The sequence below is a fragment of the Dermochelys coriacea genome, chromosome 14, assembly GCF_009764565.3.
Source record: "Dermochelys coriacea isolate rDerCor1 chromosome 14, rDerCor1.pri.v4, whole genome shotgun sequence".
NCBI lineage: Eukaryota > Metazoa > Chordata > Testudines > Dermochelyidae > Dermochelys > Dermochelys coriacea.
This window is the reverse complement of record NC_050081.1, coordinates 26,939,551-26,961,015: the sequence shown is the minus strand read 5'-3', so window position 1 is coordinate 26,961,015 and position 21,465 is coordinate 26,939,551. Positions and strand designations below refer to the sequence as shown.

Genomic DNA, 21,465 nt, shown 5'->3' with positions numbered 1-21,465 from the left:
CAGACTCAGAACCAAGCCTCTATAACCCTCTGATGTAGGTAATTCAGTCACACGATTTGCCATGTGACGGAACAGACTCTCTGACTTTGGGAATGGTGAACTTTGCTGCAATCCATGGTGTGACGTTTCACTCCATATTCTTTACAAAAATATGCTTATGATATGAATATGACATAACTGAGATATAGTTTATGCAAGATAAATCTTGTAAGGCATCACTGGAAAGGTTATGATTTACTGAATGTGATTATCCAATTTGTATGCATGTATCATTTCTGTATCTAAACTTAGAAATATGGACTATGTAACAATTACAACTGGATGTGTATTGGGAAGACACCCACCAGACCACAGGCCATCAAATTTGATGAGCCATCCTGAAGGAATAACAAAACCAGGATATACTAATCTCTCTCTCTCTCCTGGGAGGCGGGTAACTCTGATACTACAGTCAGGTGGTCTTGTCACCTGGTGCTAAACATTACCTGGGACTTCTTGTAACTTTCCCCTGGAAGGGAAGGGGGGACAAATTTGGGAAACAAAGGATTCCCGCCTTATGTAAATCCTGTTTAAGGGTGGGGAGGAAGGCAAACTGGACTCCTCCTCTCCATGGCCTGTCTGCCCAAGAAGAAAGACTGATAAAGCCACCCAAAGGGAAGGTTGGGGGTGTGGGGTCCAGACTCAGACAGGGGTCCAGTCTGAAAAGAAATATAACTGGAATTCTGAACCACAGAAATTTTGCAATCTGCCTAAAATAATATTTAAGGTAAGAAATTACATTTTGCATCCTGTTTCTTAAGTATATTGAGCTTAGCTTGAGTATTTTGTTTTATTTGCTCAGTAATCTGCTTTGTTCTGTCTGTTATCTCTTATATTCACTTAAAATTCATCTTTTGTAGTTAATAAATGTATTGCTTGTTCATAATAAAACCTAGTTTATGTAATTTCTAACTGGGGAGGGGCAAGAAGTTGTGCATATCTTCCTCCACATTGAGGGAGCAGGCGAATTTCATAAAACCTTTGGGTTTGTACCGCTTAAAGGGAGTGGGCACATGAGTGCTGGGAGAGCCCTCTCACAAAGCGGCCCTACCTGTGTGTGTGTGCTGAAAGAGGCCAGAAAGCCTATTCCAGCAAAGCAGTAAGAGGGAACCCAGGTTTATTGAGCAGGCAAAGCTCAGTTAAACCCCAGCACATCAGGTGGCATCCCAGAAGGGGGGTACAACCAGTCACACATGGGTTCTGCCCTCACTTCTCTTAGCAGAGTTAATGTTCCTGTTCCCAGCTTTCATTACCGACCTAGACCCCATATCCCTGCCCTCGGAGGCAGACGAATATCCTTCATCCAATTCACAAATAAAGTAACTGAAAGGCAGCACAAGTTAACTGCCGGTAGAAGAACCTAGGTCCCAAACTGGACAAAATCACATTTCATGAACATCACAACACTGCATTTCAGAATAAACGCACCAAATCTGTGCTTGGCTATGCAGGAATCCGGATACTCAACACTCCACCTCTGACTCTAATAGCTGTGTAACCAACTGGCAAATGTAGTGTGTCCTCTAGTGGCCACAGATAACAGACTACTGCTCAGTTAGCTGAAGTAGCAGAAGTTTGCGCTGGGAAGTTGAAGCTTCTAGATGCAAACCCCGCTGAAAACCCACTGAGGAAAAAATATGTGATCATGTAATTAAACACTGTTTTAAAATACATAGTATAAAGGGCCAAATGAAGGCTCTGAGAGCTACCTTAAATCTGGCATCCCCTAACTTTCAAGCGCTTGAGTTTACAACCTAAATAACGGGTGGTTTTTGTTGTTGTTTTTAGGGAAAAGGGTTGATTTTTGGTGGTCGTGGTGATATATAATACACTATACAATGGGTCCACAATTCTGCACTATTTTATTACCTTTTTAATTCATTGTCTACAAGAATGAAAGGAGTGTAGCATTTGTCTATGACCTTCTTAATTGAAAATACAGCCTGTTTTCTGCTGTGATCAACAAGGCAATGTTCTCTGAAGTTTCCCATACATACTAGACTGAAATGCACAGAGCACTGGATAAGATGAGCCAAGCTGTTGCCAAATTTTCCACATGTTCATGAAAGGACAAATCATGCAAGTATGTTGCATATTTTGTACAACAAACAATGCTCTGTACCTAATTTTGCAAAGGGAATAAATAAAAGATCGTGTTTTATCTGCAGCATATCAAACGTTCTTTAGTATGTAAAACAACAGCCCTTCATAAGAGCCTTTTGCTGATGTTGCAAAAGAGGAAGGTAGGATTTTCTGAAGTGGAACAGCACCTCTTCCATCAGTCCTGGAATCCTACCTCCTGCCTGTCCTAGAGATACCAAAGTATCTAGGCAGCCAGCACCATTAAAGGAGCACAGCCAATGGACCAAGTGATTTCAGCTCCCTGACCTCAGGATTTCAGACTGGCTTTGTGTGTTTTTAACTTCTTTTTCCTTCTTTCCCTAGATCACCTCTCACCCTCTCTATTCAATACTCACTAGAAGAGATGCCTGTACTTGTACTTGGATGAACCCCATCAGATGGAGGCCCACCATGGCCTGTGCTCTAATGTCAGAGCGGCAGAGTCTGACTGTTGATGTGCCCAGCTACTGGCCCCTATCTCAGCTGTGTGTAAACAGGGAGCATAGGAGAAGTCGGTGCCTATGTGAGGGTCCCAAGGCAGGGGAGCATGGGGGGATGAGGGCCCTATGGCAGGGGAGAGCAGGAGGACAAGGGTCACATGGTAGGGGAAGGTAGATAGACAAGGGCCCTGCAGGGGGGGAGGGCAGGGAGAGGAGGGCACCACAGCAGGGGAGGGCAGGAGCACAAGGGCCTCATGGCGGGGGAGGGCAGAAGGACGAGGGTCCCAAGGCAGGGGAGCGTGGAGGGATGAGGGCCCTGCAGCAGGGGAGAGGGCAGGAAGACAAGGGCCTGTAGCGGGATGAAGGTCCTGCGGGGGGAAAGGCAGGAGGACGAGGGCCCCACAGCAGGGAAGGGCAGGAGGATGAGGGCCCCACAGCGGGGGAGGGCAGGAGGATGACGGTGGCAAGGCAGGGGAGGGCACGACGAGGGCCCTGAAGTGGGGGTGGGAGGGTAGCAGGACTAGGGCCCAAAGGCAGGGGAGGGCAGGAGGACGAGGGCCCCGGGGCAGGAGACGGCAGGAGGACAACTGCCCCATGGCAGGGGAGGGCAGGAGGATTCGGGCCCCGTGGCAGGGGAGGGCAGGTAGACGAGGGCCCTGTGGGGGGAGGCCAGAGGGATGACAGCCCCAAGTCAGGGGAAGGCAGAAGGATGTGGGCCCCAGGGAGGTGGAGGACAGGAGGACTATGGCCCCACAGCAGTGGAGGGCAAGATGATTAGGGTCCTGTGGCAGGGGAGGGCAGGGGAACGAGAGCCCTGCAGCAGGGGAGGGCAGGAGGATGATGGCCTCTCGGCAGGGGAGGTGAGGACGACGAGGGCCCTATGGGAGAAGGTCAGGGGGAAGAGGGCCCCATGGTGGGGGAGGGCAGGAGGACGAGGGCCCTGCGGTGCGGGAGGGTAACGGGACTAGGGCCCCGCAGCAGGGGAGGGCAGGGGGAGGTCAGGAGTCAAGCGCTGCCCCTAGCCCTACCACCCTGCCACAGGGCAGAAGCCCCAAGCTCCCCGGCAGTTTGCTGGAGGATTCTCTGTACCCTGAAGTCTTTAAACCATAACTTGAGGACTTCAATAGCTCTGACATAGGTGAGAGGTTTATTGCAGGAGTGGATGGGTGAGATTCTGTGGCCTGCATTGTGCAGGAGGTCAGACTAGATGATCATAAAAATGGTCCCTTCTGACCTTAATATCTATGAGTCTATGAGTTTGGTAGGTGGAGAATGGAGAAGTGGTCCTCCATGAGCCACACTTTAACTGTAAAAGAGCTGCATGCGGTTCGTGAGCCACAGTTTGGCCACTCTGTTCTACAGCTTATCACCAGCGCTGGCAGCAGCAGACATGGAGTGCAGTTAAAGAACCCCTAGAATGCCCTACAGCCGTCAGCACTCAGCTGTTCTGTGAGTCACACAGCCTGGAAACAGGGTCCCCACTCTCCCCTGCCCTCTTCATCCCATCCTGAGCACCTCAGAACCCAGGCATAGATGCTGGAACAATTTTTATAGTGGGGGGCCTTAAAGAGCCATTGAACCAAACTGTAACCCCTCTATATGATGGAAACCACTTCAAGCCAGGGGATGCTGCCACACCCCCAGCACCCTTAGTTCCAGCACCTATGAGCCCTGGGCTAAATAAAGCCACGTTCTATTCCCACCCATGCTGACAACTGGCCTTAGCAATCCTCTGCACTTCACCTCTGCTGCTTGGGGAATCCTCCAGTCACGTGCCACGCGTGGACTGTAAATGTCACGCCTCTTCCTGAACTGATAGGGCAAGTTATGAGGAACGATGAATGAGAGTAGGGGGACTTGTGGCAGAGCAGGTACCAGGAGCCATATCTCTGATGCGATGATAGATCCCTGCCTCAGACACCAGCTGAAAGAACCTCTCAGAAACAGTGGCTTTAGAGATGCTTAGTTATGCTGCCTGGAAAATAGGGCTATTTGTGCCTCCCTTTTGTCAGCACTTTGAGCTCTCCAGTGGAGAATGTACTGTGTGAGAGTTGGCCACGAGTCTGTGTCAGCCTGACTGTTCACACAGAAGAGTGAGTGCCAAGAAGAGTGCCTGTAGTCACAGGCAACTGGATATGCAGGGTGGGCTGGCCATGTGGGGTGGGTTAGCACTGCCCTGGGTTCCACTACCCCATTGGACACTTGCTTGCTGCACAGCCTTGGGAAGCTACTTTTCCACCGTTTCACCATCTGGAAAAGTAGGCCACTGGCTCTGCCCTAGCTCTGTGCAGACCTTGTCAGGAATGCTGGGACGGTGCCTTGTAAAAATACAGCTCTGGGGACAGCTCTCATTATTATCATCTTCCCCTGCAGCTAGGAGGACCAGAGCACTGCATGAGGCAGGAGCAAAGTCTGCTCGCTCTCTACCAGCATCTCTGGCCATGTGTAACGCCAACAGACCCCAGTCATTGGCGGGCGGGATCAAGCCTGGGACCTCTGGAGCTAAATACATGAGCCTCTACTGCATGAGCTAAAAGCCATATGGCTGTTAGCTAAGGCTGTAGAGCAGACTCCTTAATCTCTCTCTCTAAGTGGTCTCAGTGCCACTAGAGGGGACATAACACCACACCCAGGCGGTGTGTGAGTTACACATGCACAGATTCTGAACAGATTGGGGGCGGGAGGGTGGGAATGCTTGGCACAAACATTTTAGAGTGAAGAGAAAAGCTGATTTTAAAAGGAAATTAAAAGGGCAGTCCTCAAAGCAGCAGTCAATAGCACAGGCCCTCTTGAGTGGCTTAAGCACCATGTTTGAAAAATGCATTTTTTTCCTGATGCCAGTGGCTCAAATCTAGACAGATCTGGCCCAGACCAAGAAAGATGAATGGGTTCCTGTCAGTATATTCTGTGCTTATCCCAAGCTATTTCACAGCCCTTAGAACCACTGGTTCATGCTGTCCAGAGACCCCTTGCATTGACACACATTCATGAGGTTAGAAATGGGGTCTTTCTGCAAGTTTAAGAATTAGGGTAAAATTTTCAAAAGTGCTCAAGTGACACAGGAGCTGAAGTCCCATTGACATCCAGTAAGACTGGCTCCTAAATGCCTAAGGGCCTTTGAAAAAGAGGACTTTGGCTCCTAAGTCACATAACCACTTTTGAAAGTTTTAACCGACAGCCATTTTTCATTTATAGGAGATCAGAACAAACTTGCAACATTCAAACTCTAAGTGATTGCACACAATCACTGGTTCTACATCCATATTTATCCCTCTGCCTATAAAGCACTAATTACCACAGCACATGGGCTCTGTAAGAGCCAAGACACATGGACAGCCATTATCACTACCTTATGCGATGAAACACTTTGCACTTGGAATCAAACAGACATTTTTGTTAGCTGATGGAAAAAAATAGTTTTCAGTTTGAAAATATAATGGCCACGTCTGAAATCTGCCATGCACCAGTCAGAATCCTGTACACCAGAGAAATACCATGGAACTAAAGACGGCCTCTTGGAGTACACACTGCGGGGTCAGAGTTAAGGTGGCACAGACATCCCGCACTCTGGCACTTCGGAGTGAGTGCTTAACCGTGCTTCCTTGGAGTTCCTCTTGATGTCACTGGAATTTGTCAATGAAATTTATTTGTACCATTCACATGCTTTTGTTCTTTGCATTGTTTCCCTGAAAACCCCGTGTGGACCACCACCGGCAGCCCCAGTGGTGAATTCAAAGTGCCCAGAAACAGCCCTGTGAGACCCTTCATTATAGTAGAGCCAAGGTGCTACAAGCTTGAATGGGGCTTACCGTTGGTGAAGGTGTTCACATAGTACCTGTGGCCCTGGGGAGACATGTAGCTCTGCCAGCCGGGGGGCAGAGGGCAATTCAGAGAATCTTCTCCTGGCTGAGGAGTGACTTTCCTGGGTTTCTGCTGGGAAGAAGAAGAAAGTCCTGTTAAGCTGGCTTTGAGACAAGGCAAAGTGTAAACAGAGATGGATATGGAAAGTGGGCCTACAATCTGGAGGTCTCGGGGAAGGAGTGAGACAGACAAACACATCTAATAAATGCCAGTACTACACTCTTCCCATCTGCAGCCTGGAAAGAGTGCCCTGGATTCCAACAAGATTGTGAAGCACCCCTCATCTCCTGGAGTCGTTCCCTGGAGAGGCAGAGTGCGAAGGTCTGCTGTGTGTCTTGTATCAACTGTTTATACCAATGCAACATGCTGTGCTGAGCATATGACTTTGGGAGGAGTCTGGGAGGTGGAGGCTCTCTGGGGAGGAGCAATGTCACCCATTGAACAGCAAGGTGCAAAGCAGGCAGTGAGCGGGCCAGGCTGTGAGAGGGAAAGTCCCTGCCTGGGTCACTAGGGTCTGTCTACACAGCAAATAAAAAACAGTGGTTGGCCTGTCTCCCCACCCCAGCTCAGTGGAGACTGGGTACACTGGCAAGGGGATGGGGACACCCCAACATCAGCCCCTCGCCCTCTGCACAGCACACAGGAGGCTCCCAGGAGCATGTTGGCATAGGGCAGCTCCAAGCAGGGGGATGGGGCAGGAGCAGCAGTGGAAACAGACAGCTGAAGAGCAGCAGGAGGGACAGAACTCCCCTGCTCTGGACTTGCCCTCTCAGGAAGGCATGCATTGGGTCGTCGCCCAGCCTGCCCACCTCCAAAGCTGGCCCTATTTGGCCCAGCAGGCCCTGAGTGGCAGCCCCTTGTACCCACTGATTGGCTGATACTAGGACTTAAACCAGGAAGTAACTGCTCCAGCCCCTGCTCGCAATAGACCCTAGACTCTGGCTTCCAGCCCTGGTTTTTCCTTGGCTTTGCTCTTCGATTGCTGAGTGCAAGCTGACTCCTGACCCCCATTTCCTGGTGACCTAATCCTGCCTGACTCTCCATTCGCCCTCTGGCTGGTCTCAGACCCTGACCTGCCGGTACCTGACTTGGCCTGCCTCTGCTCCAACCACTAGGTCTGACTGCCCTTGTCTCGGTTGTGCCAGCCAGCATGTCACATCAAGGCACTACTGAGGGCCAGTACCATAACCTAGATCACCAGGTATCACAACGCATGTAGAGGACTCAGCCCCATCCTATGGTGCATGGTGTTTAGGTGTTCCTGCCCAGGGATCGCTAACACTAGAGCTATGTGCCACTACACCTGTTCAGTCTCAAATCTGCATTCACACAAGGTTCAGGTTCCAAAGCCAAGCACTCAAACTGGCAAAAATGAGGCTGCTAGGGGGCTATGCCCCCTCTGTTCAGCCCCCAGGCATCCAGAGACAGTTTTTAATTACATGTGATGAGAGCTCCACATTGCTCACACCCTGTTCAAGGCCTGATTCATGCTCCAGGAAAGCCTTCTGGGTAGTGCCCAGTGAATGAGGTAGCTAAGGAATATTTATTTAATCCTTGCCTTCAGTGACCTGCCTCACTGATCCTGCATCCTCCAGCCTGCAGTGATGCAAGCTCTGCTCGTGGGCCCCACATCTGATCTCATTCACAGGACATCTCTCGAGGTCTTTGGATTTACTCCAGGTGCATTCTGGGATAACTGCAAAGAGATTTTGGCCCCAAATGAGGCACAGGCCCTTGGGCTCCTGTTTAATACCCTATGTGTCCCTGCCTCATTCACTGTTCCCTGTTGAACTTGGGCAGGGGTTAGGGTTGCCAATTTTGGTGGGATGGATTCCTGGAGGTTTCATCACATGACATAATCTTTAATTAAAGATTAATCTTTAATTCCTGGAGACTCCAGGTCAATCCTGGAGGGCTGGCAACCCTAACAGGGGTCCCGGGTAAAAAGTATTTGGGCAAAAACTGTTGGAATGCATATACGCAAGTGGCCTGCTATGAGTGCACCACAGGCTCAACCTCAGCAGTGCCTAGCGCGAGATGGAGTCACCTTCCTCCTGGACATTCTTGGGACATTGATACTGGGTTTATTTTGCTAGGCACTTATCTCTTCAAAAGAGAAAGAGAAAGAGAAAGAGAAAGAGAAAGAGAAAGAAAAGAAAAGAAAAGAAAAGAAAAGAAAAGAAAAGAAAAGAAAAGAAAAGAAAAGAAAAGAAAAGGGCGCAGGTGCGAGGGGACAGACCAAACACAATGTGTCAAATGGAGTTGGAGCAATTCTCTCCACCCAATGAGGCAGAAGTTCCACAGAACCAGGTGAGCACAAGGCTTCTGCAAACTTCCTAAGGAGCCTCATTCAGGGAGCAGGCAGGGTTTCAGTGTTTGGTTACATATGTTGTAACCGCCCCCCCCCAAACACACACATGCCCTGTGCCGTTAGGTTACTACACATGATGTAAACCTCACACAAGCACTCTTCAGGCCAAATTCCAACTCTCTCCCCCCCCCCCCCCCCCGTGGGCACTTTGAACCGATTGAACCAAAAGGGCACAAACAATGTTTATAAGCCAAAATGTATTTGTTCCACTGACTTCATCAATAAAAACTGAACTGTTTTTGCTCCGACTTTAAACCTTTACTCTTCAGGCAGAGAGAGAGAGAGAGAGAGCACGCCTGGGAAAAGCCAGGCAGTCAGGGGAATATTTCACAAGTCTATAGGTGTCTGAAAGACCCTAAGCACTGGGCTCACTGAGGCAGCCTTACCCAGTGCTGCGCTGCACAGGGCTAAGAACTAGTCAGAGGATTGCCATCTCCATGATTTTTTATGTCTCATTTGCTTCTGTCCATCAATATATTTGCAGTCAAAACAATTTGCAGTCTCACTCATCCTGCTGTAGATATGAGACTGAAAAGCTTTGGCTTCCAGAGGCTTTTGATAGTCTCCTATCTATGGCAGTGTTGCTCCTTTCAAGCTTTTGAGCTGCCCCTGGCAACATCGACCCCAACTCTACCCCACTGGGTACTCTATGCACAGACAGGGCTCTCTTCTGGTTTCCAGGCCAACTATCTTAGAGCTGAATTCATTGCATTTCCAATGAAAGAAAAGTTCAGACTGAGATTAAAGAAATAAAACCACATTGTTGTTTGTAGTCTTGTTGTACCCATGTTGGTGCCAGCATATAAGACGGACAAGGTGGGTGAGGTCATAGCTTTTATTGGACCAACTTCTGCTGGTAACAGAGACAAGCTTTCAAGCTTACTAAGAGCTCTTCTTCAGGTCTGGGAAAGGTACTCTGGGCTGGTCTACTCTGAAAACTTACGTCGGCCCAGCTACATCTCTCAGGAGTGTGAAAAATCCATGCCTCTGAGAGACATAGCTATGCCGACCTAACCCCCGGTGTAGACAGAAGAATCCTTCCACCAACCTAGTCACTGGTGGATTAACTACAGCTACAGGAAAACACCTCCCATCACTATGGTGAGTGTCTACACTGAAGTGGTACAGCGCGCAGTTCCAGCACTGTGGCTATGCCACAGTAGTGTTTTAAGTGTAGACCTAAGCCCAGGCCTGGGGGACAGGGGATCTGGGTCCTGTTTGTGACTCTGCCACTGATGTGCTGGGTGACCTTGTGTGAATCATGTCCCCTCCCTGGGCCACCTGTAATGGGGCCAATATATCCAGCTGCCTTTTGGGATGCACTTGGAGAGCCATGGCTGCCAAGTGCTTAGCATTGTCATGGTCACTGTAATGTTGCTAGCCCGAAGCATTTGAAAAGCATCAGTCACACTCCAAAACCATGAGATTTGAAAATAATAGTGGTGGGGTTTCTATTTGCCTGTGGATGTTGGACAGTTTAAAGTTTTCTCCACAGCCATAAGGGCTGGAAACTTACTTTGCACTCAGACAAAAGCTGAGATTGTCAGGGACTCCTGTGATTTCAGGAGCTGGGACCTTCACTGAAACACCAAATAGCACAAGACTCAGGATAGAATGGAGAGAGTTGGCCATACTGCTGTGTAGTGGGGGCAGTGTGGTGGCCAAGCTGGCTGGGCAGAGCTGGCATGGCTGTGCCTAGGCTGGTCAGGGTCTGGGGGCATTATACAGAAGTGTCATCTGGAAGACAGGAAGCCTGGATCAGATCTCCCCCCAGGGTAACTCCATGGGCCAGAGAGCTGCTGGTTGAGGTCGCTGTGAGCTGAGCATATAGCAGAGGGCTCGGCAGCTCCAGCTGTGGTATTTGGAATGAAGTGGAATTGCAGAGAAGTGACCGCTCCAGGCAGTAATGAGGCTGTGTGCACAGGTGGAGTGCTCAGCCAGGCTCCACTCCAAGGGCACCTGCCATGCCACTGCACAGTTCTCTCTTCAAACGGCAGCCAAGAGTCACTCTCACTGCAGCAGTGAAAGCCTCAGCCCTGGTCTCTATTCACAGCTCAGACTATCTGACAGGCGTCATCGCTCTCAGTCTGCACTGATCAGCCTTATACCCACGACGGAAGAGGAGAAAAGCCCAAATACTAAAGCAAGGCTAGGAAACCAACACATTCAGACAGGTCGGCTGGAAATCCTCCATGACCCCTTTGTGCTCCCACGGGAAGACAGGCCCAGGCAGCAGTTTTGAAGGAACAGCTTTAAGCTCCCTCCTGCAGAGCTAGGCAAAGAGGAGCAATGAGTCATTCGTATCCCTAAGCCTGTTGCTGTGACTGACAGGCAGAGGGGGCAGGAGGCGGCTCCCCAGTTCCCTTGCAAGCTGGAGTGCATGCTGGAGCTGAGGTACGTATGCTATCTTTACTGAAGACTAGAAATAAAAACCAAGACAATAAACCATTTCAGTCTGAATTAACCTAACAGTCAAAGCACTCAAGAGAGTCCCAAGGATCTCAGCCTCTTTTTTCCAGGCATTCTGGTCTCCTTTGGGCTGGCCCATCACTACCGTATGTTTTGCGGGTTCAATCCAGACCAGTAGGGGCTTGTGTTCCCTGTAACCCTGGGTGCTTCTATGCTGTGCAGCTTTGGCTCAGTGCCCTGATGCCAGCAGCCTGTTCACAGCACAACAGCCTCACCCTGGCTTCCACCAGCCTGGTTACTCCTCGCAGGGTGACACCACCAACAGCACTTCAGTCTCAAGTCTTCCCAAAACTATCTCCTCTGCACTGCTCAGCCCCTCTCCCTGCAGCACTCATAAAACCTTCCCAAGTTCTCTGCTCCTTTCAAGAGATGGGACACAGCACCCACCTGGTAGTTTGGCTGAGGATCTTACCCTTCCATTTGATAAACTGCACTGAGATGGTTGTGTAATAAAACAAGATTTAGTTTATTACCAAAGAGCAGATGTTTCAGCGATACCGAGTAGAAGCAATTGGGATAGAAATGATTACAAACAAACAAAAGTAAAAATACATTGATAAAACTCAACCCTAACTTAACAAAGCAAAGTAATTTTCCCACCACAGTTGTTCTTCCAGATGGCTGGCCAGTCCTTAGCCAGGGTCCAACACAGAGCCCAAAGCGCTGCCTTTCTTTGTCCCCTCAAGTGAAGGATGCCAAAATGCCTTTTTCTGTCTGCCTGTTATCCTCAAAGGTTATCTTTATTTTCAAAGCCAGGCAGTCCTCCTGGGGGCATTAGGGAGTTGACACCGTGTGAATTTTTGCAGTCCCCTCCCCGAACCAGATAGTTAAGCAGCTGCCTCTGCAATTTGCTAATTTGATTACGGTATTTACCTTTTATGTAAATATACTTGTATATTCTCTCTTTGCTGAATTTACACTGGAGAGACAGCCATGCTGGTGGAACCGCATTCATTTGTCCAGAGTGAGGTGACTTAAACCCTACATGCCAACCACATTTTAAGAACATATTTCCAGGGCATATTTATAATTTTTCACATATCACCTGGGCATGCACCATGCAATAATAATAATGACCAGCATGTCACCAGTGTACACATGACACCTTCCACAATGCTGTCTAAACACAGATTATGACACCAGTGAGCTTGGGTTCGCTGAGCTGAGGCCAGCTGAGGCTGACTGATAGCACCAGAAAGCCCTGGGCTTCAGGCATTGGGGTGCTCCTAGGGCCACATCTTGTGACCAAATGTGCTGGAGAAGTCCCAGTCCTGCCACATCACCAAGGTTTGAGGCTCCCCACAGTGGACCCAGTTCTTGTGATATTTGATGTTTTCCTTAAAGCCCCAGCTCCTGGAGTCAGGTCACTACAAGAGAATCTTCCATTTTAAAACATCTATTTCTAAGCCCTGTGGTGTGAAGAAAAGCTAGGAAACATGTTCTGAGCAGGATCCAAAGGCTCAAAAGCCAGGAGGTGAATAAAAGCCCCCAACACTGATTATTCTGAAAATTCCCTATATTTTAAGCCAGTATTAGGGGACCTGACTACTATTTCTAGCCATGTGGGGCTGGTGATACTGTTCCCAGGCCTCTCTCAACAGGCTGATGAATGATGACTCTGGGACCATCCCGCAGGTCTGCTGAGCAGTGAAGGTCTCTGGCCATGGCTCACTAGCTTGGCTGGGGTGCAGTTAGCACAGCACTGGCCCTCCCTTTCCCATTAACTAGGGGCCAGTTAGTGACAAGACATCTGTTGTCCCCAAGCCCTCTTCAGTCTGGCCTGGAGTGTCACTGTAAATGGGGGATGGGTGTGCTCTGGAAAAGAAACAAGGAGCTCCCAATGCCAGTGGGCAGCAGCACAAACGTAATGAGCCCACAATGTTTCCACTTAGAAAAGCTCAGCTGCTGGACAGGAGGCACCGGCAGCACCAGGTTCTCGCCTATTGGGAGTTACAGCAAACTCTTTGGCATAATTAATAGTGATGTTTCAAAGGAAATCAATGACACATCATTTGTCTGACAAGCCAGGATTTTTCTCCTAGAGGAAGGACTCCAAGCTCTGGGGTTGTGAGGAATCATTGTATCAGCTGTGCAAGGGGCCAGGGTGAGGGGCACTCTGCTGTGACACTCTCCTGATTGCAGCATGCGCAGGTTTTGAAGCTGTCTAGCATTCAGCTGTTTACACAATAAGAGTGTCTCCACTTCAGACAGCTCTGGAAAGCAGCACATGGCTGGAGAGCTGATTACTAGATCTATGCAAACCAATCAGTGGCTGGAAGGTGGCATGTTTATGCCCTGTTAGTGTCTGCTGGCTGCACAGGTCATGGAGCCTGTCACGAGTGCGGGGAATGCCAAGGAATTGCTTTTGAATGGATCTTAAAATACAAGGTACTGTGTGGCCACTAAAAATTAAAGGGGCTTTGGCACTGTGACATTACACCTTATATTCTTCATAGAAATATGGTTATGATATGAATATGACATAACTAAGATATACTTTATGTAAGATATCACTGGAAAGGTTATGATTTACCGAATGTGATTATCCAATTTGTATACATGTATTATTTCTGTACCTCAAGTTAAGAATATTGACTATGTAACCATTACAACTGTGTGTGTACTTGGGGAAACAGCCACCAGACAGTACACAATCAGCCTTAATGGGCCATTACAAAAAAACAATGAGTCTTTGAAGATGTGGATCTCCCATCTGCCTGGAGTTCATTCCAGTGGACATTGCAAATAAACCTGGTTTCATAGTTGCTTTGACACTGCAAGGTCAGGTGATATGATCATCTGATACAAAATACCACCTTGGACACTGCTGGTACTTTTCCTCTATAGGGGGATGGGGATCAGACAAAGGTTTTCCGTCTTAGGTAAATCCTTTTAAGGCTTGGAAGGGGGCTAAACTAGTCTCTCCTCCATTGTCTACCCAAGAAGAAAGACTGCTGAAAGTACCTGAGGGGACAAAGGAACTAACCTGAGGGAAAAGGCAGAGGTGAGTCCAGACTGAGACAGGAGTCCAGTTTGTAAGAAGAAATAACTGGAACTCTAAGCTACAGAAATTCTGCAACTTGCCTAAAATAACATTTAGGGTGAGAAATTACTTCTTGAAACTAGTCTCTTTAAGATCTTAAGCTTAGTATGCATTTTGTTTTATTTGCTCAGTAATCTGCTTTGTTTTGTTTGCTATCCCTTATAATCACTTAAAATCTGCCTTTTATAGTTAATAAATCTGTTTTGTTTATTATTAAACCCAGTTTGTGCAATTTCTAATGGGGGGCAAGAAGTTATGCATATTTCTTTTCACATTGAGGGAGAGGGTGAATTTTTATGAGCTTGTGCTGTGCAGATCTTTCTATACAACACAAGACAGTATTATGTTGGGTTTATTCCCCAAAGGGGGTGTACACGAGTGCTGCGTGCATCCTCTCATACAGAGCTGACTTCAGTCTGTGTCTGCAGCTGGGTGTGTCCCTACCTGTGTGTGTGTGTGCTGCAAGAAGCCGGAGAGCCAAATTCAGCAAAACAGAGAGAGGGAATCCAGGCTAGTACAGCAGGAAGGGCTCGTGAAACCCCAGTACATCACATGGCATCCCAGAAGGGGTATCTAACCCATCACAGCCACCAAGTCCCAGTTTGCCCAGCTTCCTAGGCAAAGCTTCCTTGCCCTCACTGTTGGTGCAGTGTGTTGTCACCCCCAGAGGTGGCTGCTGCCTTTTGGTGGCGCTCCGCATAGTGAGCTTAGCAGTTTGCTTTGCTCTGACCACTAGCTGTGGAGCCAGTTGACAAGCAGTACGCTCAGCTGACTCTTCTCCTAGGATCCCCTCGCCAGCCATGCTATGCTCATCCTCCCCAGCTCTCTCATTCATCACCACAGCCGCCACTCTGTGTTATATCTTCCAAACAAAAACCGCCTATTCCGAGCTAGAATTGTTTCCCAGCCATGACTCAGAGAGGGCTCCTCATCTCCACTTCCCATCTCCTCTTTCTATCAGTCTTGGTTTTCAAATGCTGAGATGTCACTGCTCCTTCCTATGCCTGGCCTTGCTACAGTCTAGTGGCTAGAAGAACACTGCTGCTCATGAGCAGCCTGCAGTAGACAGGCTTCCAAACGGGCTATGGTCAGCATGTCACTTGACATGAGCTGATTTCTGTTTTGGCAGATACTCCATTAGCTAGGCTCTGTTCTGTCAGGTTCACCGTTTCTGTAGCTGGAATCACATCTGCTGTGGGCTTCAGGCAGCCACAGGAAAAGCACCCCCAGCTCCGGCTGACAAGGAATTATCCCCCCACACTGATTCTTAGGATCAGTGGAAGGCCTAGAAGAGAGTCTCCTTGCCCAGCCCCTCTGCCAGGATGCTTTGACTACATTTAGACTTCCAGCTGAGCCATGAGGAGCACTGCCAGGTACAGCCCAAGCCCTTTGAGTAGCTCTCCTCCTAGTTAAAGCCAACCACCTCCACCCCTCACTTACCATTTGGGAGCTAGCGGCTCCCCAGCATGAATCTTCTCCAAGCTGGGGCTGGCCGCAGCTCTGCACTGCTCAGGGGTCGAACAGGGAAAGGACAAAGGACCTCGTTGTCAGATGAAGTCAGCTCATTGCCTGCTTGCTCTGGATGTGGAAAGCTTCCACGGCATGGCTGAATCCCCAAGCAAGACTGGGGCTTGCTTCCAGGGCCCTGTGAAAAGCTCTGAGCACTGCTGTATTCTTGCCTGAGAATCCAAAGGATTCACTCAAGACAGCCCAGATGCAAAGCTTCTGGGAGCCTGAGAGCGGCTGTGCTGGTGGTACAGCACAATGGCCACATCTGTGTCACTGACCAGTTGCTTTCTTTGTACAGGCAAAGCGAACAAGTGCTGCATTGTCAGTCGCTATGTCCTTCTGGGTCCCCTCCGGTCCTGCTGGGGAACTGTCTAACCCCAGTCCCTTGTACAATGCCTGGCCTGATAGAATGTAACACTGCAAAAGAAAAGAGCCCTGCTGGAGCAGCTCTGCCCTTCCTGCTGCCAGGCTGGGGTAAGTGCTGTGTGCTATCAGGGTGACAGCTCTGCTTCCAGACCCCGCACTAGATCAGGGACTCCTTGTTCTGGGTACTTTGCAGACACACCCCTCTCACTTTGAATGGAGACAGAGAGGAAGGATCACTGTCACCAGCACAGAGACAGAGTAAGTGACCTAGCAGCCTTCCTCCTATCACACGAGAAGGCAAGTTAAGAAAGTGCTGCTGGAAATGCTCCCCCTGGCTGCTCCTTCACAAGGCAACAGCATCTTGGTCTTTCCTTTGCCTCACTGAGAGCGACTGGCATATCCGTTAAAATTCAGTCAAGCTCTCATTCCTGAGGGTGTCATAGAATCATAGAAGACTGGAGTTGGAAGAGACCTCAGGAGGTCATCTAGTCCAACCCCCTGCTCAAAGCAGGACCAATCTCCAACTAAATCATCCCAGCCAGGGCTTTGTCAAGCCTGACCTTAAAAATCTCTAAGGATGGAGATTCCACCACCTCCCTAGGTAACTCATTCCAGTGCTTCACCACCCTCCTAGTGAAAAACTTTTTCCTAATATCCAACTTAGACCTCCCCCACTGCAACTTGAGACCATTGCTTCTTGTTCTGTCAGCTGCCACCACCGAGAACAGCCTAGCTCCATCCTCTTTGGAACCTCCCTTCAGGTAGTTGAAGGCTGCTATCAAATCCCCCCTTACTCTTCTCTTCTGCAGACTAAATAACCCCAGTTCCCTCAGCCTCTCCTCGTAAGTCTGTGCCCCAGCCCCCTAGTCATTTTCTTTGCCCTCCACTGGACTCTCTCCAATTTGTCCACATCCTTTCTGTAGTGGGGGGCCCCAAACTGGATGCAATACTTCAGATGTGGCCTCACCAGTACCGAATAGAGGGGAATAATCACTTCCCTCGATCTGCTGACAATGCTCCTACTGATGCAGCCCAATATGCCGTTAGCCTTCTTGGCAACAAGGGAACACTGTTGACTCATATCCAGTTTCTCATCCACTGTAATCCACAGGTCCTTTTCTGCAGAACTGCTGCTTAGCCAGTCAGTCCCCAGCCTGTAGCAGTGCATAGAATTCTTCAATCCTTCGTGCAGGACTCTGCACTTGTACTTGTTGTACCTCATCAGATTTCTTTTGGCCCAATCCTCCAATTTGTCTAGGACACTCTGGACCTTATCCCTACCCTCCAGAGTATCTATCTCTCCCCCATCTTAGTGTCATCCACAAACTTGCTGAGGGTGCAATCCATCCTTTCATCCAGATTATTAATAAAGATGTTGAACAAAACTGCCCCAGGAGCCTTGGTGGCAGGAACACCCCCCGAAAGGCAAAACCACCTGTGCTGCCAGCCAGAGACTGCAGCCTGGCAAGCAGCTTCCCAATGCCATTCCACTGTGCATGGGGCTGGCAGCTGCATTCCACTGCCAGGCCTTGGAGTGGGACACCTCACCCCGCCTTCTGTTGAGACAGTGCCAAATTATTATGAATCGCTGTCATTGATATAGATAAATGTGGCAAGCATGAGTTTGGTATGGCTTGGTATGTCTGAACTTGCTAGAGGATTCTGGGAGCAGAATTCTCTTAGCATTAGATGAATGATGTGGAAAACTACTGGAGGTGCTGAAACTGCGTTGGAATGGTTAACAATGGCTCAGTGGGCATATGTGTTTTAATTCCAAACTTTGGAATATATCAGCAGAGAACCTGCTCACAAACTAAAGAATACCTAAGATGATGAGATCAGTGCTTGGTTCTGACATGGCTGACATGGGTCAAAATGACCCTTTTTGGATAACCTCATACTAAGAGTTTAAGTGAATGATTTATGAGAGGGTAAACTATGGATGAGCTTTGGTCTGTGTGTCCGCTTTGCAATCCCTTCCAAAATTATGAAGAAAACCAGTAATAAACGCCTATGAGGCATATTTCTGGAACATCCTGACTCCTTTGAAAACAAAAAGGTATATAAGTGCTAAGCAAAGTAAATGAGTGAGATGAATTCCCCAATTAACATCTGAAGAGGTTTGAGGCTGCGAGAAAGAAGTCGTCAGGGTAATCGACACCCCGCCTTGAGGGACCTTTGCGAGATCTTAGAACCAGAGGTCATCAGAGTAACCAAGACTCTGATTTGTGGAACCCTTGACAGACCAAGTACCTGAGAGGGGAAAGAAGAGAAGAGAAAAAGTCTCCATCTAGAATCAGTCGATATACCTGATTTGTTTGCCAATCAGGATACTGTTACTGAGGGTTTATGCTTGGGGAGCTAAGGCTTATAGAAAAAGATGTGTAACCGTAACTGCTTGTGTGATTCTCTCTCAAATAAATGACAGTGCATTAAGCATATTGGCTTCCGAATTCTCACTGGTACCATTAACACCTGCCCAGCTGTGGGCCATTAAAAGATCCATTTCAACATCTGTGTGTCTCAGACAGGTCCAGCAAACCTTGTGCTGTGGGATCCCAAAGCACTCTCTCACACCTCAGCCAGAACAAGTCCACGGCTGGACAAGGCTGTGGGCAGCAGGGAGCCGCAAAACAAAATTGAACAGCACACCAAGCAGAACTAGTTCTACGTGGATAAGGAATCCCAGTGTAATCTCAGATGTTCCACCTCTGGTGAGGAGTGGAGCTGAAAAGCAGATGGCTCCTCTTGCCAAAGCAGTTTGGCAGCCTGTAGGAAGTAGTGCAAGATGCACTAATTTAACCCAGTAGCTGCAGTGCGATCTGCCTCACAGCTGGTGGGGATGGCAGGACTGCAAGGGGCTTGGTCTACTGCAGTATGTTAGCAGCAGGGAGTCTTAATCCCTGTAATACATCCCTAGACATCATGAGGCTGGATACGGTACGAATACACACACAGTCTGCTACAGACCTTTAGGCCTCCTGCTGTGCAGGTCAGGGCCCACACGAGCAAGGCTTGGCTGCTCCTCTCTGCACTGCACTGGAGCCTGAACCCCTCGCCCAACAGTCCTTGAGCTGCTGCTGCTGCTGCGCCAGTCTCAAAGCAACGCTCGCATCCTCTATGCTGCCTGCCTGGGAATTTCTGCAATAGTCTCGGTTCCATGTTCACTCCACCCAGTGGCCTGTGGGGCCCGTTCCCAGCATGGAGGAGCCACCATGCAGACTGGTTACCAGCAGAGCTGCATGTGGCACTCTGTATTTCAAAGCAGCACCCTGGAACCCGCATATTCTCCGCTGTCATATCATGATATGTTTTTTTACTTTTGTACAAAGTATGCTTTGTAAGGAATCATTCTGAAAGTCTTGATCTGTTGATCATTAATATTCTGTTGAATTGTATGTGCTACCATTGTATGGGAAGTTACAAAGTTTTGCTCTATGTGTGTTACTGAAATAAGTTATGAGGTTGGGAACACCCACAACCCGCCTTTCAGGAGCAACAATGGATCAGCCAGATGCAGTGATGGCCCATTAAAGGAAATCCACACTCCCAAGGACTATCCCAGGATCTGTGTACAATGGAGACTTCTCAGAGATAGCACGTGTACAATGGAGAAGCCTTGAACAATGCGGGTGGACCCCCACATCATTAGCATAGATCATTCCAGCAAGCTGGAAGAGACTATAAAAGAGAGGAAGTGACATCATCACTTGGCCTCATTCCCCCCACAACTCAACACCTGGAAACACGTCTGGAGGACAAAGATTTTGAACTGGGGAGGTGGTCCCAGGCTGAAGGAGAGTTTCAGCCTGTGTATTGAAGATCTTTAATTATTGCTTGTATTATCTATCAGGGTGAGACACTCCTTGATTCAATTCCTGTTTAGTTTATAGAACTTAGATTGTGCACTTATTTTTATTTTCTTTGGTAACCATCTCTATCCTTTATGCCTATCACTTACAATCTGTCTTTCTGTAGTTAATAAAGAAGAAGTTACTCACCTTGTGCAGTAACAATGGTTCTTCGAGATGTATGTCCCTGTGGGTGCTCCGCTCTAGGTGTTGGTGCATCCCTGCACTGGAGATGGGAGATTTTTCGCAACAGTACTCGGTTGGGGGAAGGGCGCGTACAGGAGCTGTCTCGTGCAGCCGTTGGTGCCTCCTGTAGCGCTTGCACCCCCGACCGTCCTCTCTGTTCCTTCTCTACCACAGAGCTCAGCTGTGTGAACTCCGAAGTAGAGGGGAGGCGGGTGGGTAGTGAAGCACCCACAGGGACATACATCTCGAAGAACCATCGTTACTGCCCAAGGTGAGTAACTTCTTCTTCGAGTGGTATCCTTGTGGGTGCTCCACTCTAGGTGCTTGTAGAGCAGTACCCCACCAGGGGTGGCAGAGGTTCAGAGTTATGTATAGTGTGTGATGAGAGCACTGTGAGGCCAACGGTAGAATCTGAGAGAAGGCCTTGGGTGATAGCGTAATGCTTTGTGAAAGTGTGCTCTGATGTCCAGGTTGCAGCTCTACAAATGTCTATTAAGGGGACATTGTTCAAGAATGCAATTGATGTCGCCATGGCTTGTGTTGAGTGGGATCTGATGCCCACAGGGAGTTCTTTGTTATGTAGAGGGTAGCAAATTTGAATACAGGAAGAGACCCATTTGGAGAGTCTCTGGGTTGATACTGTAGAGCCCTTGGAGCACTCTGCTGTAAAAACAAATAGTCTTGGTGATTGGCTAAATGGTTTAGTTCTGTTCAAGTAGAAGGCAACAGCACATCTGACATCTAACATGTGTAATGTTGCTTCTCCAGAATCCTTATGTGGCTTGGGATAGAAGGCAGGTAAGTGTATGATTTGGTTAATATGAAAATGCGTACCCACTTTGGGCAAGAATTTTGGGTGAGGATGTAATATGATTTTGTCTTTGGTAAATACCATGTACAGTGGTTCAGTCATCAACGCTCCTATTTTGCAGACGTGATTAGCACTAGGAATGCAACCTTCATTGACATATGTAAGAGCGAGCAGGTTGCTAGAGGTTCAAAGGGTTGTCTTGTGAGACATTTGAGTACAACACTGAGATCCCATAGTGGTGTAGGTTGTCTTACTTCTGGGTACATGTTCTATATACCTGCGAGAAAGTACAGTGTAATCGGGTGAGCCAATATTGAAGCCCCTTCTATCTGTTCGTGGAGGGCCATGATGGCAGCCAGGTGTACTTTATAGCTAACCTTGTTTCCTTGCGTTCTAAT

General features: G+C 48.6%; 1 protein-coding gene across 8 annotated transcripts in view; it reads right to left on the bottom strand.

Annotated features, from left to right (window-relative positions):
• Nucleotides 1–21,465, bottom strand: part of GAS7 (growth arrest specific 7) — a 224,225-nt gene that overhangs the window by 114,888 nt on the left and 87,872 nt on the right. For 4 of the 8 annotated variants that reach the window (XM_038371402.2, XM_043496444.1, XM_043496446.1 and 1 more), the window contains exon 2: nt 6,410–6,530. The exons of 1 other annotated variant lie outside the window; for it this stretch is intronic. In XM_038371402.2, coding sequence (XP_038227330.1) covers nt 6,410–6,530 — 121 coding nt within the window. Of the gene's footprint in view, nt 1–6,409; nt 6,534–21,465 lie in introns of all 8 variants that reach the window. 3 more of the 8 variants (XM_038371401.2, XM_038371403.2, XM_043496445.1) reach the window with 1 other exon arrangement.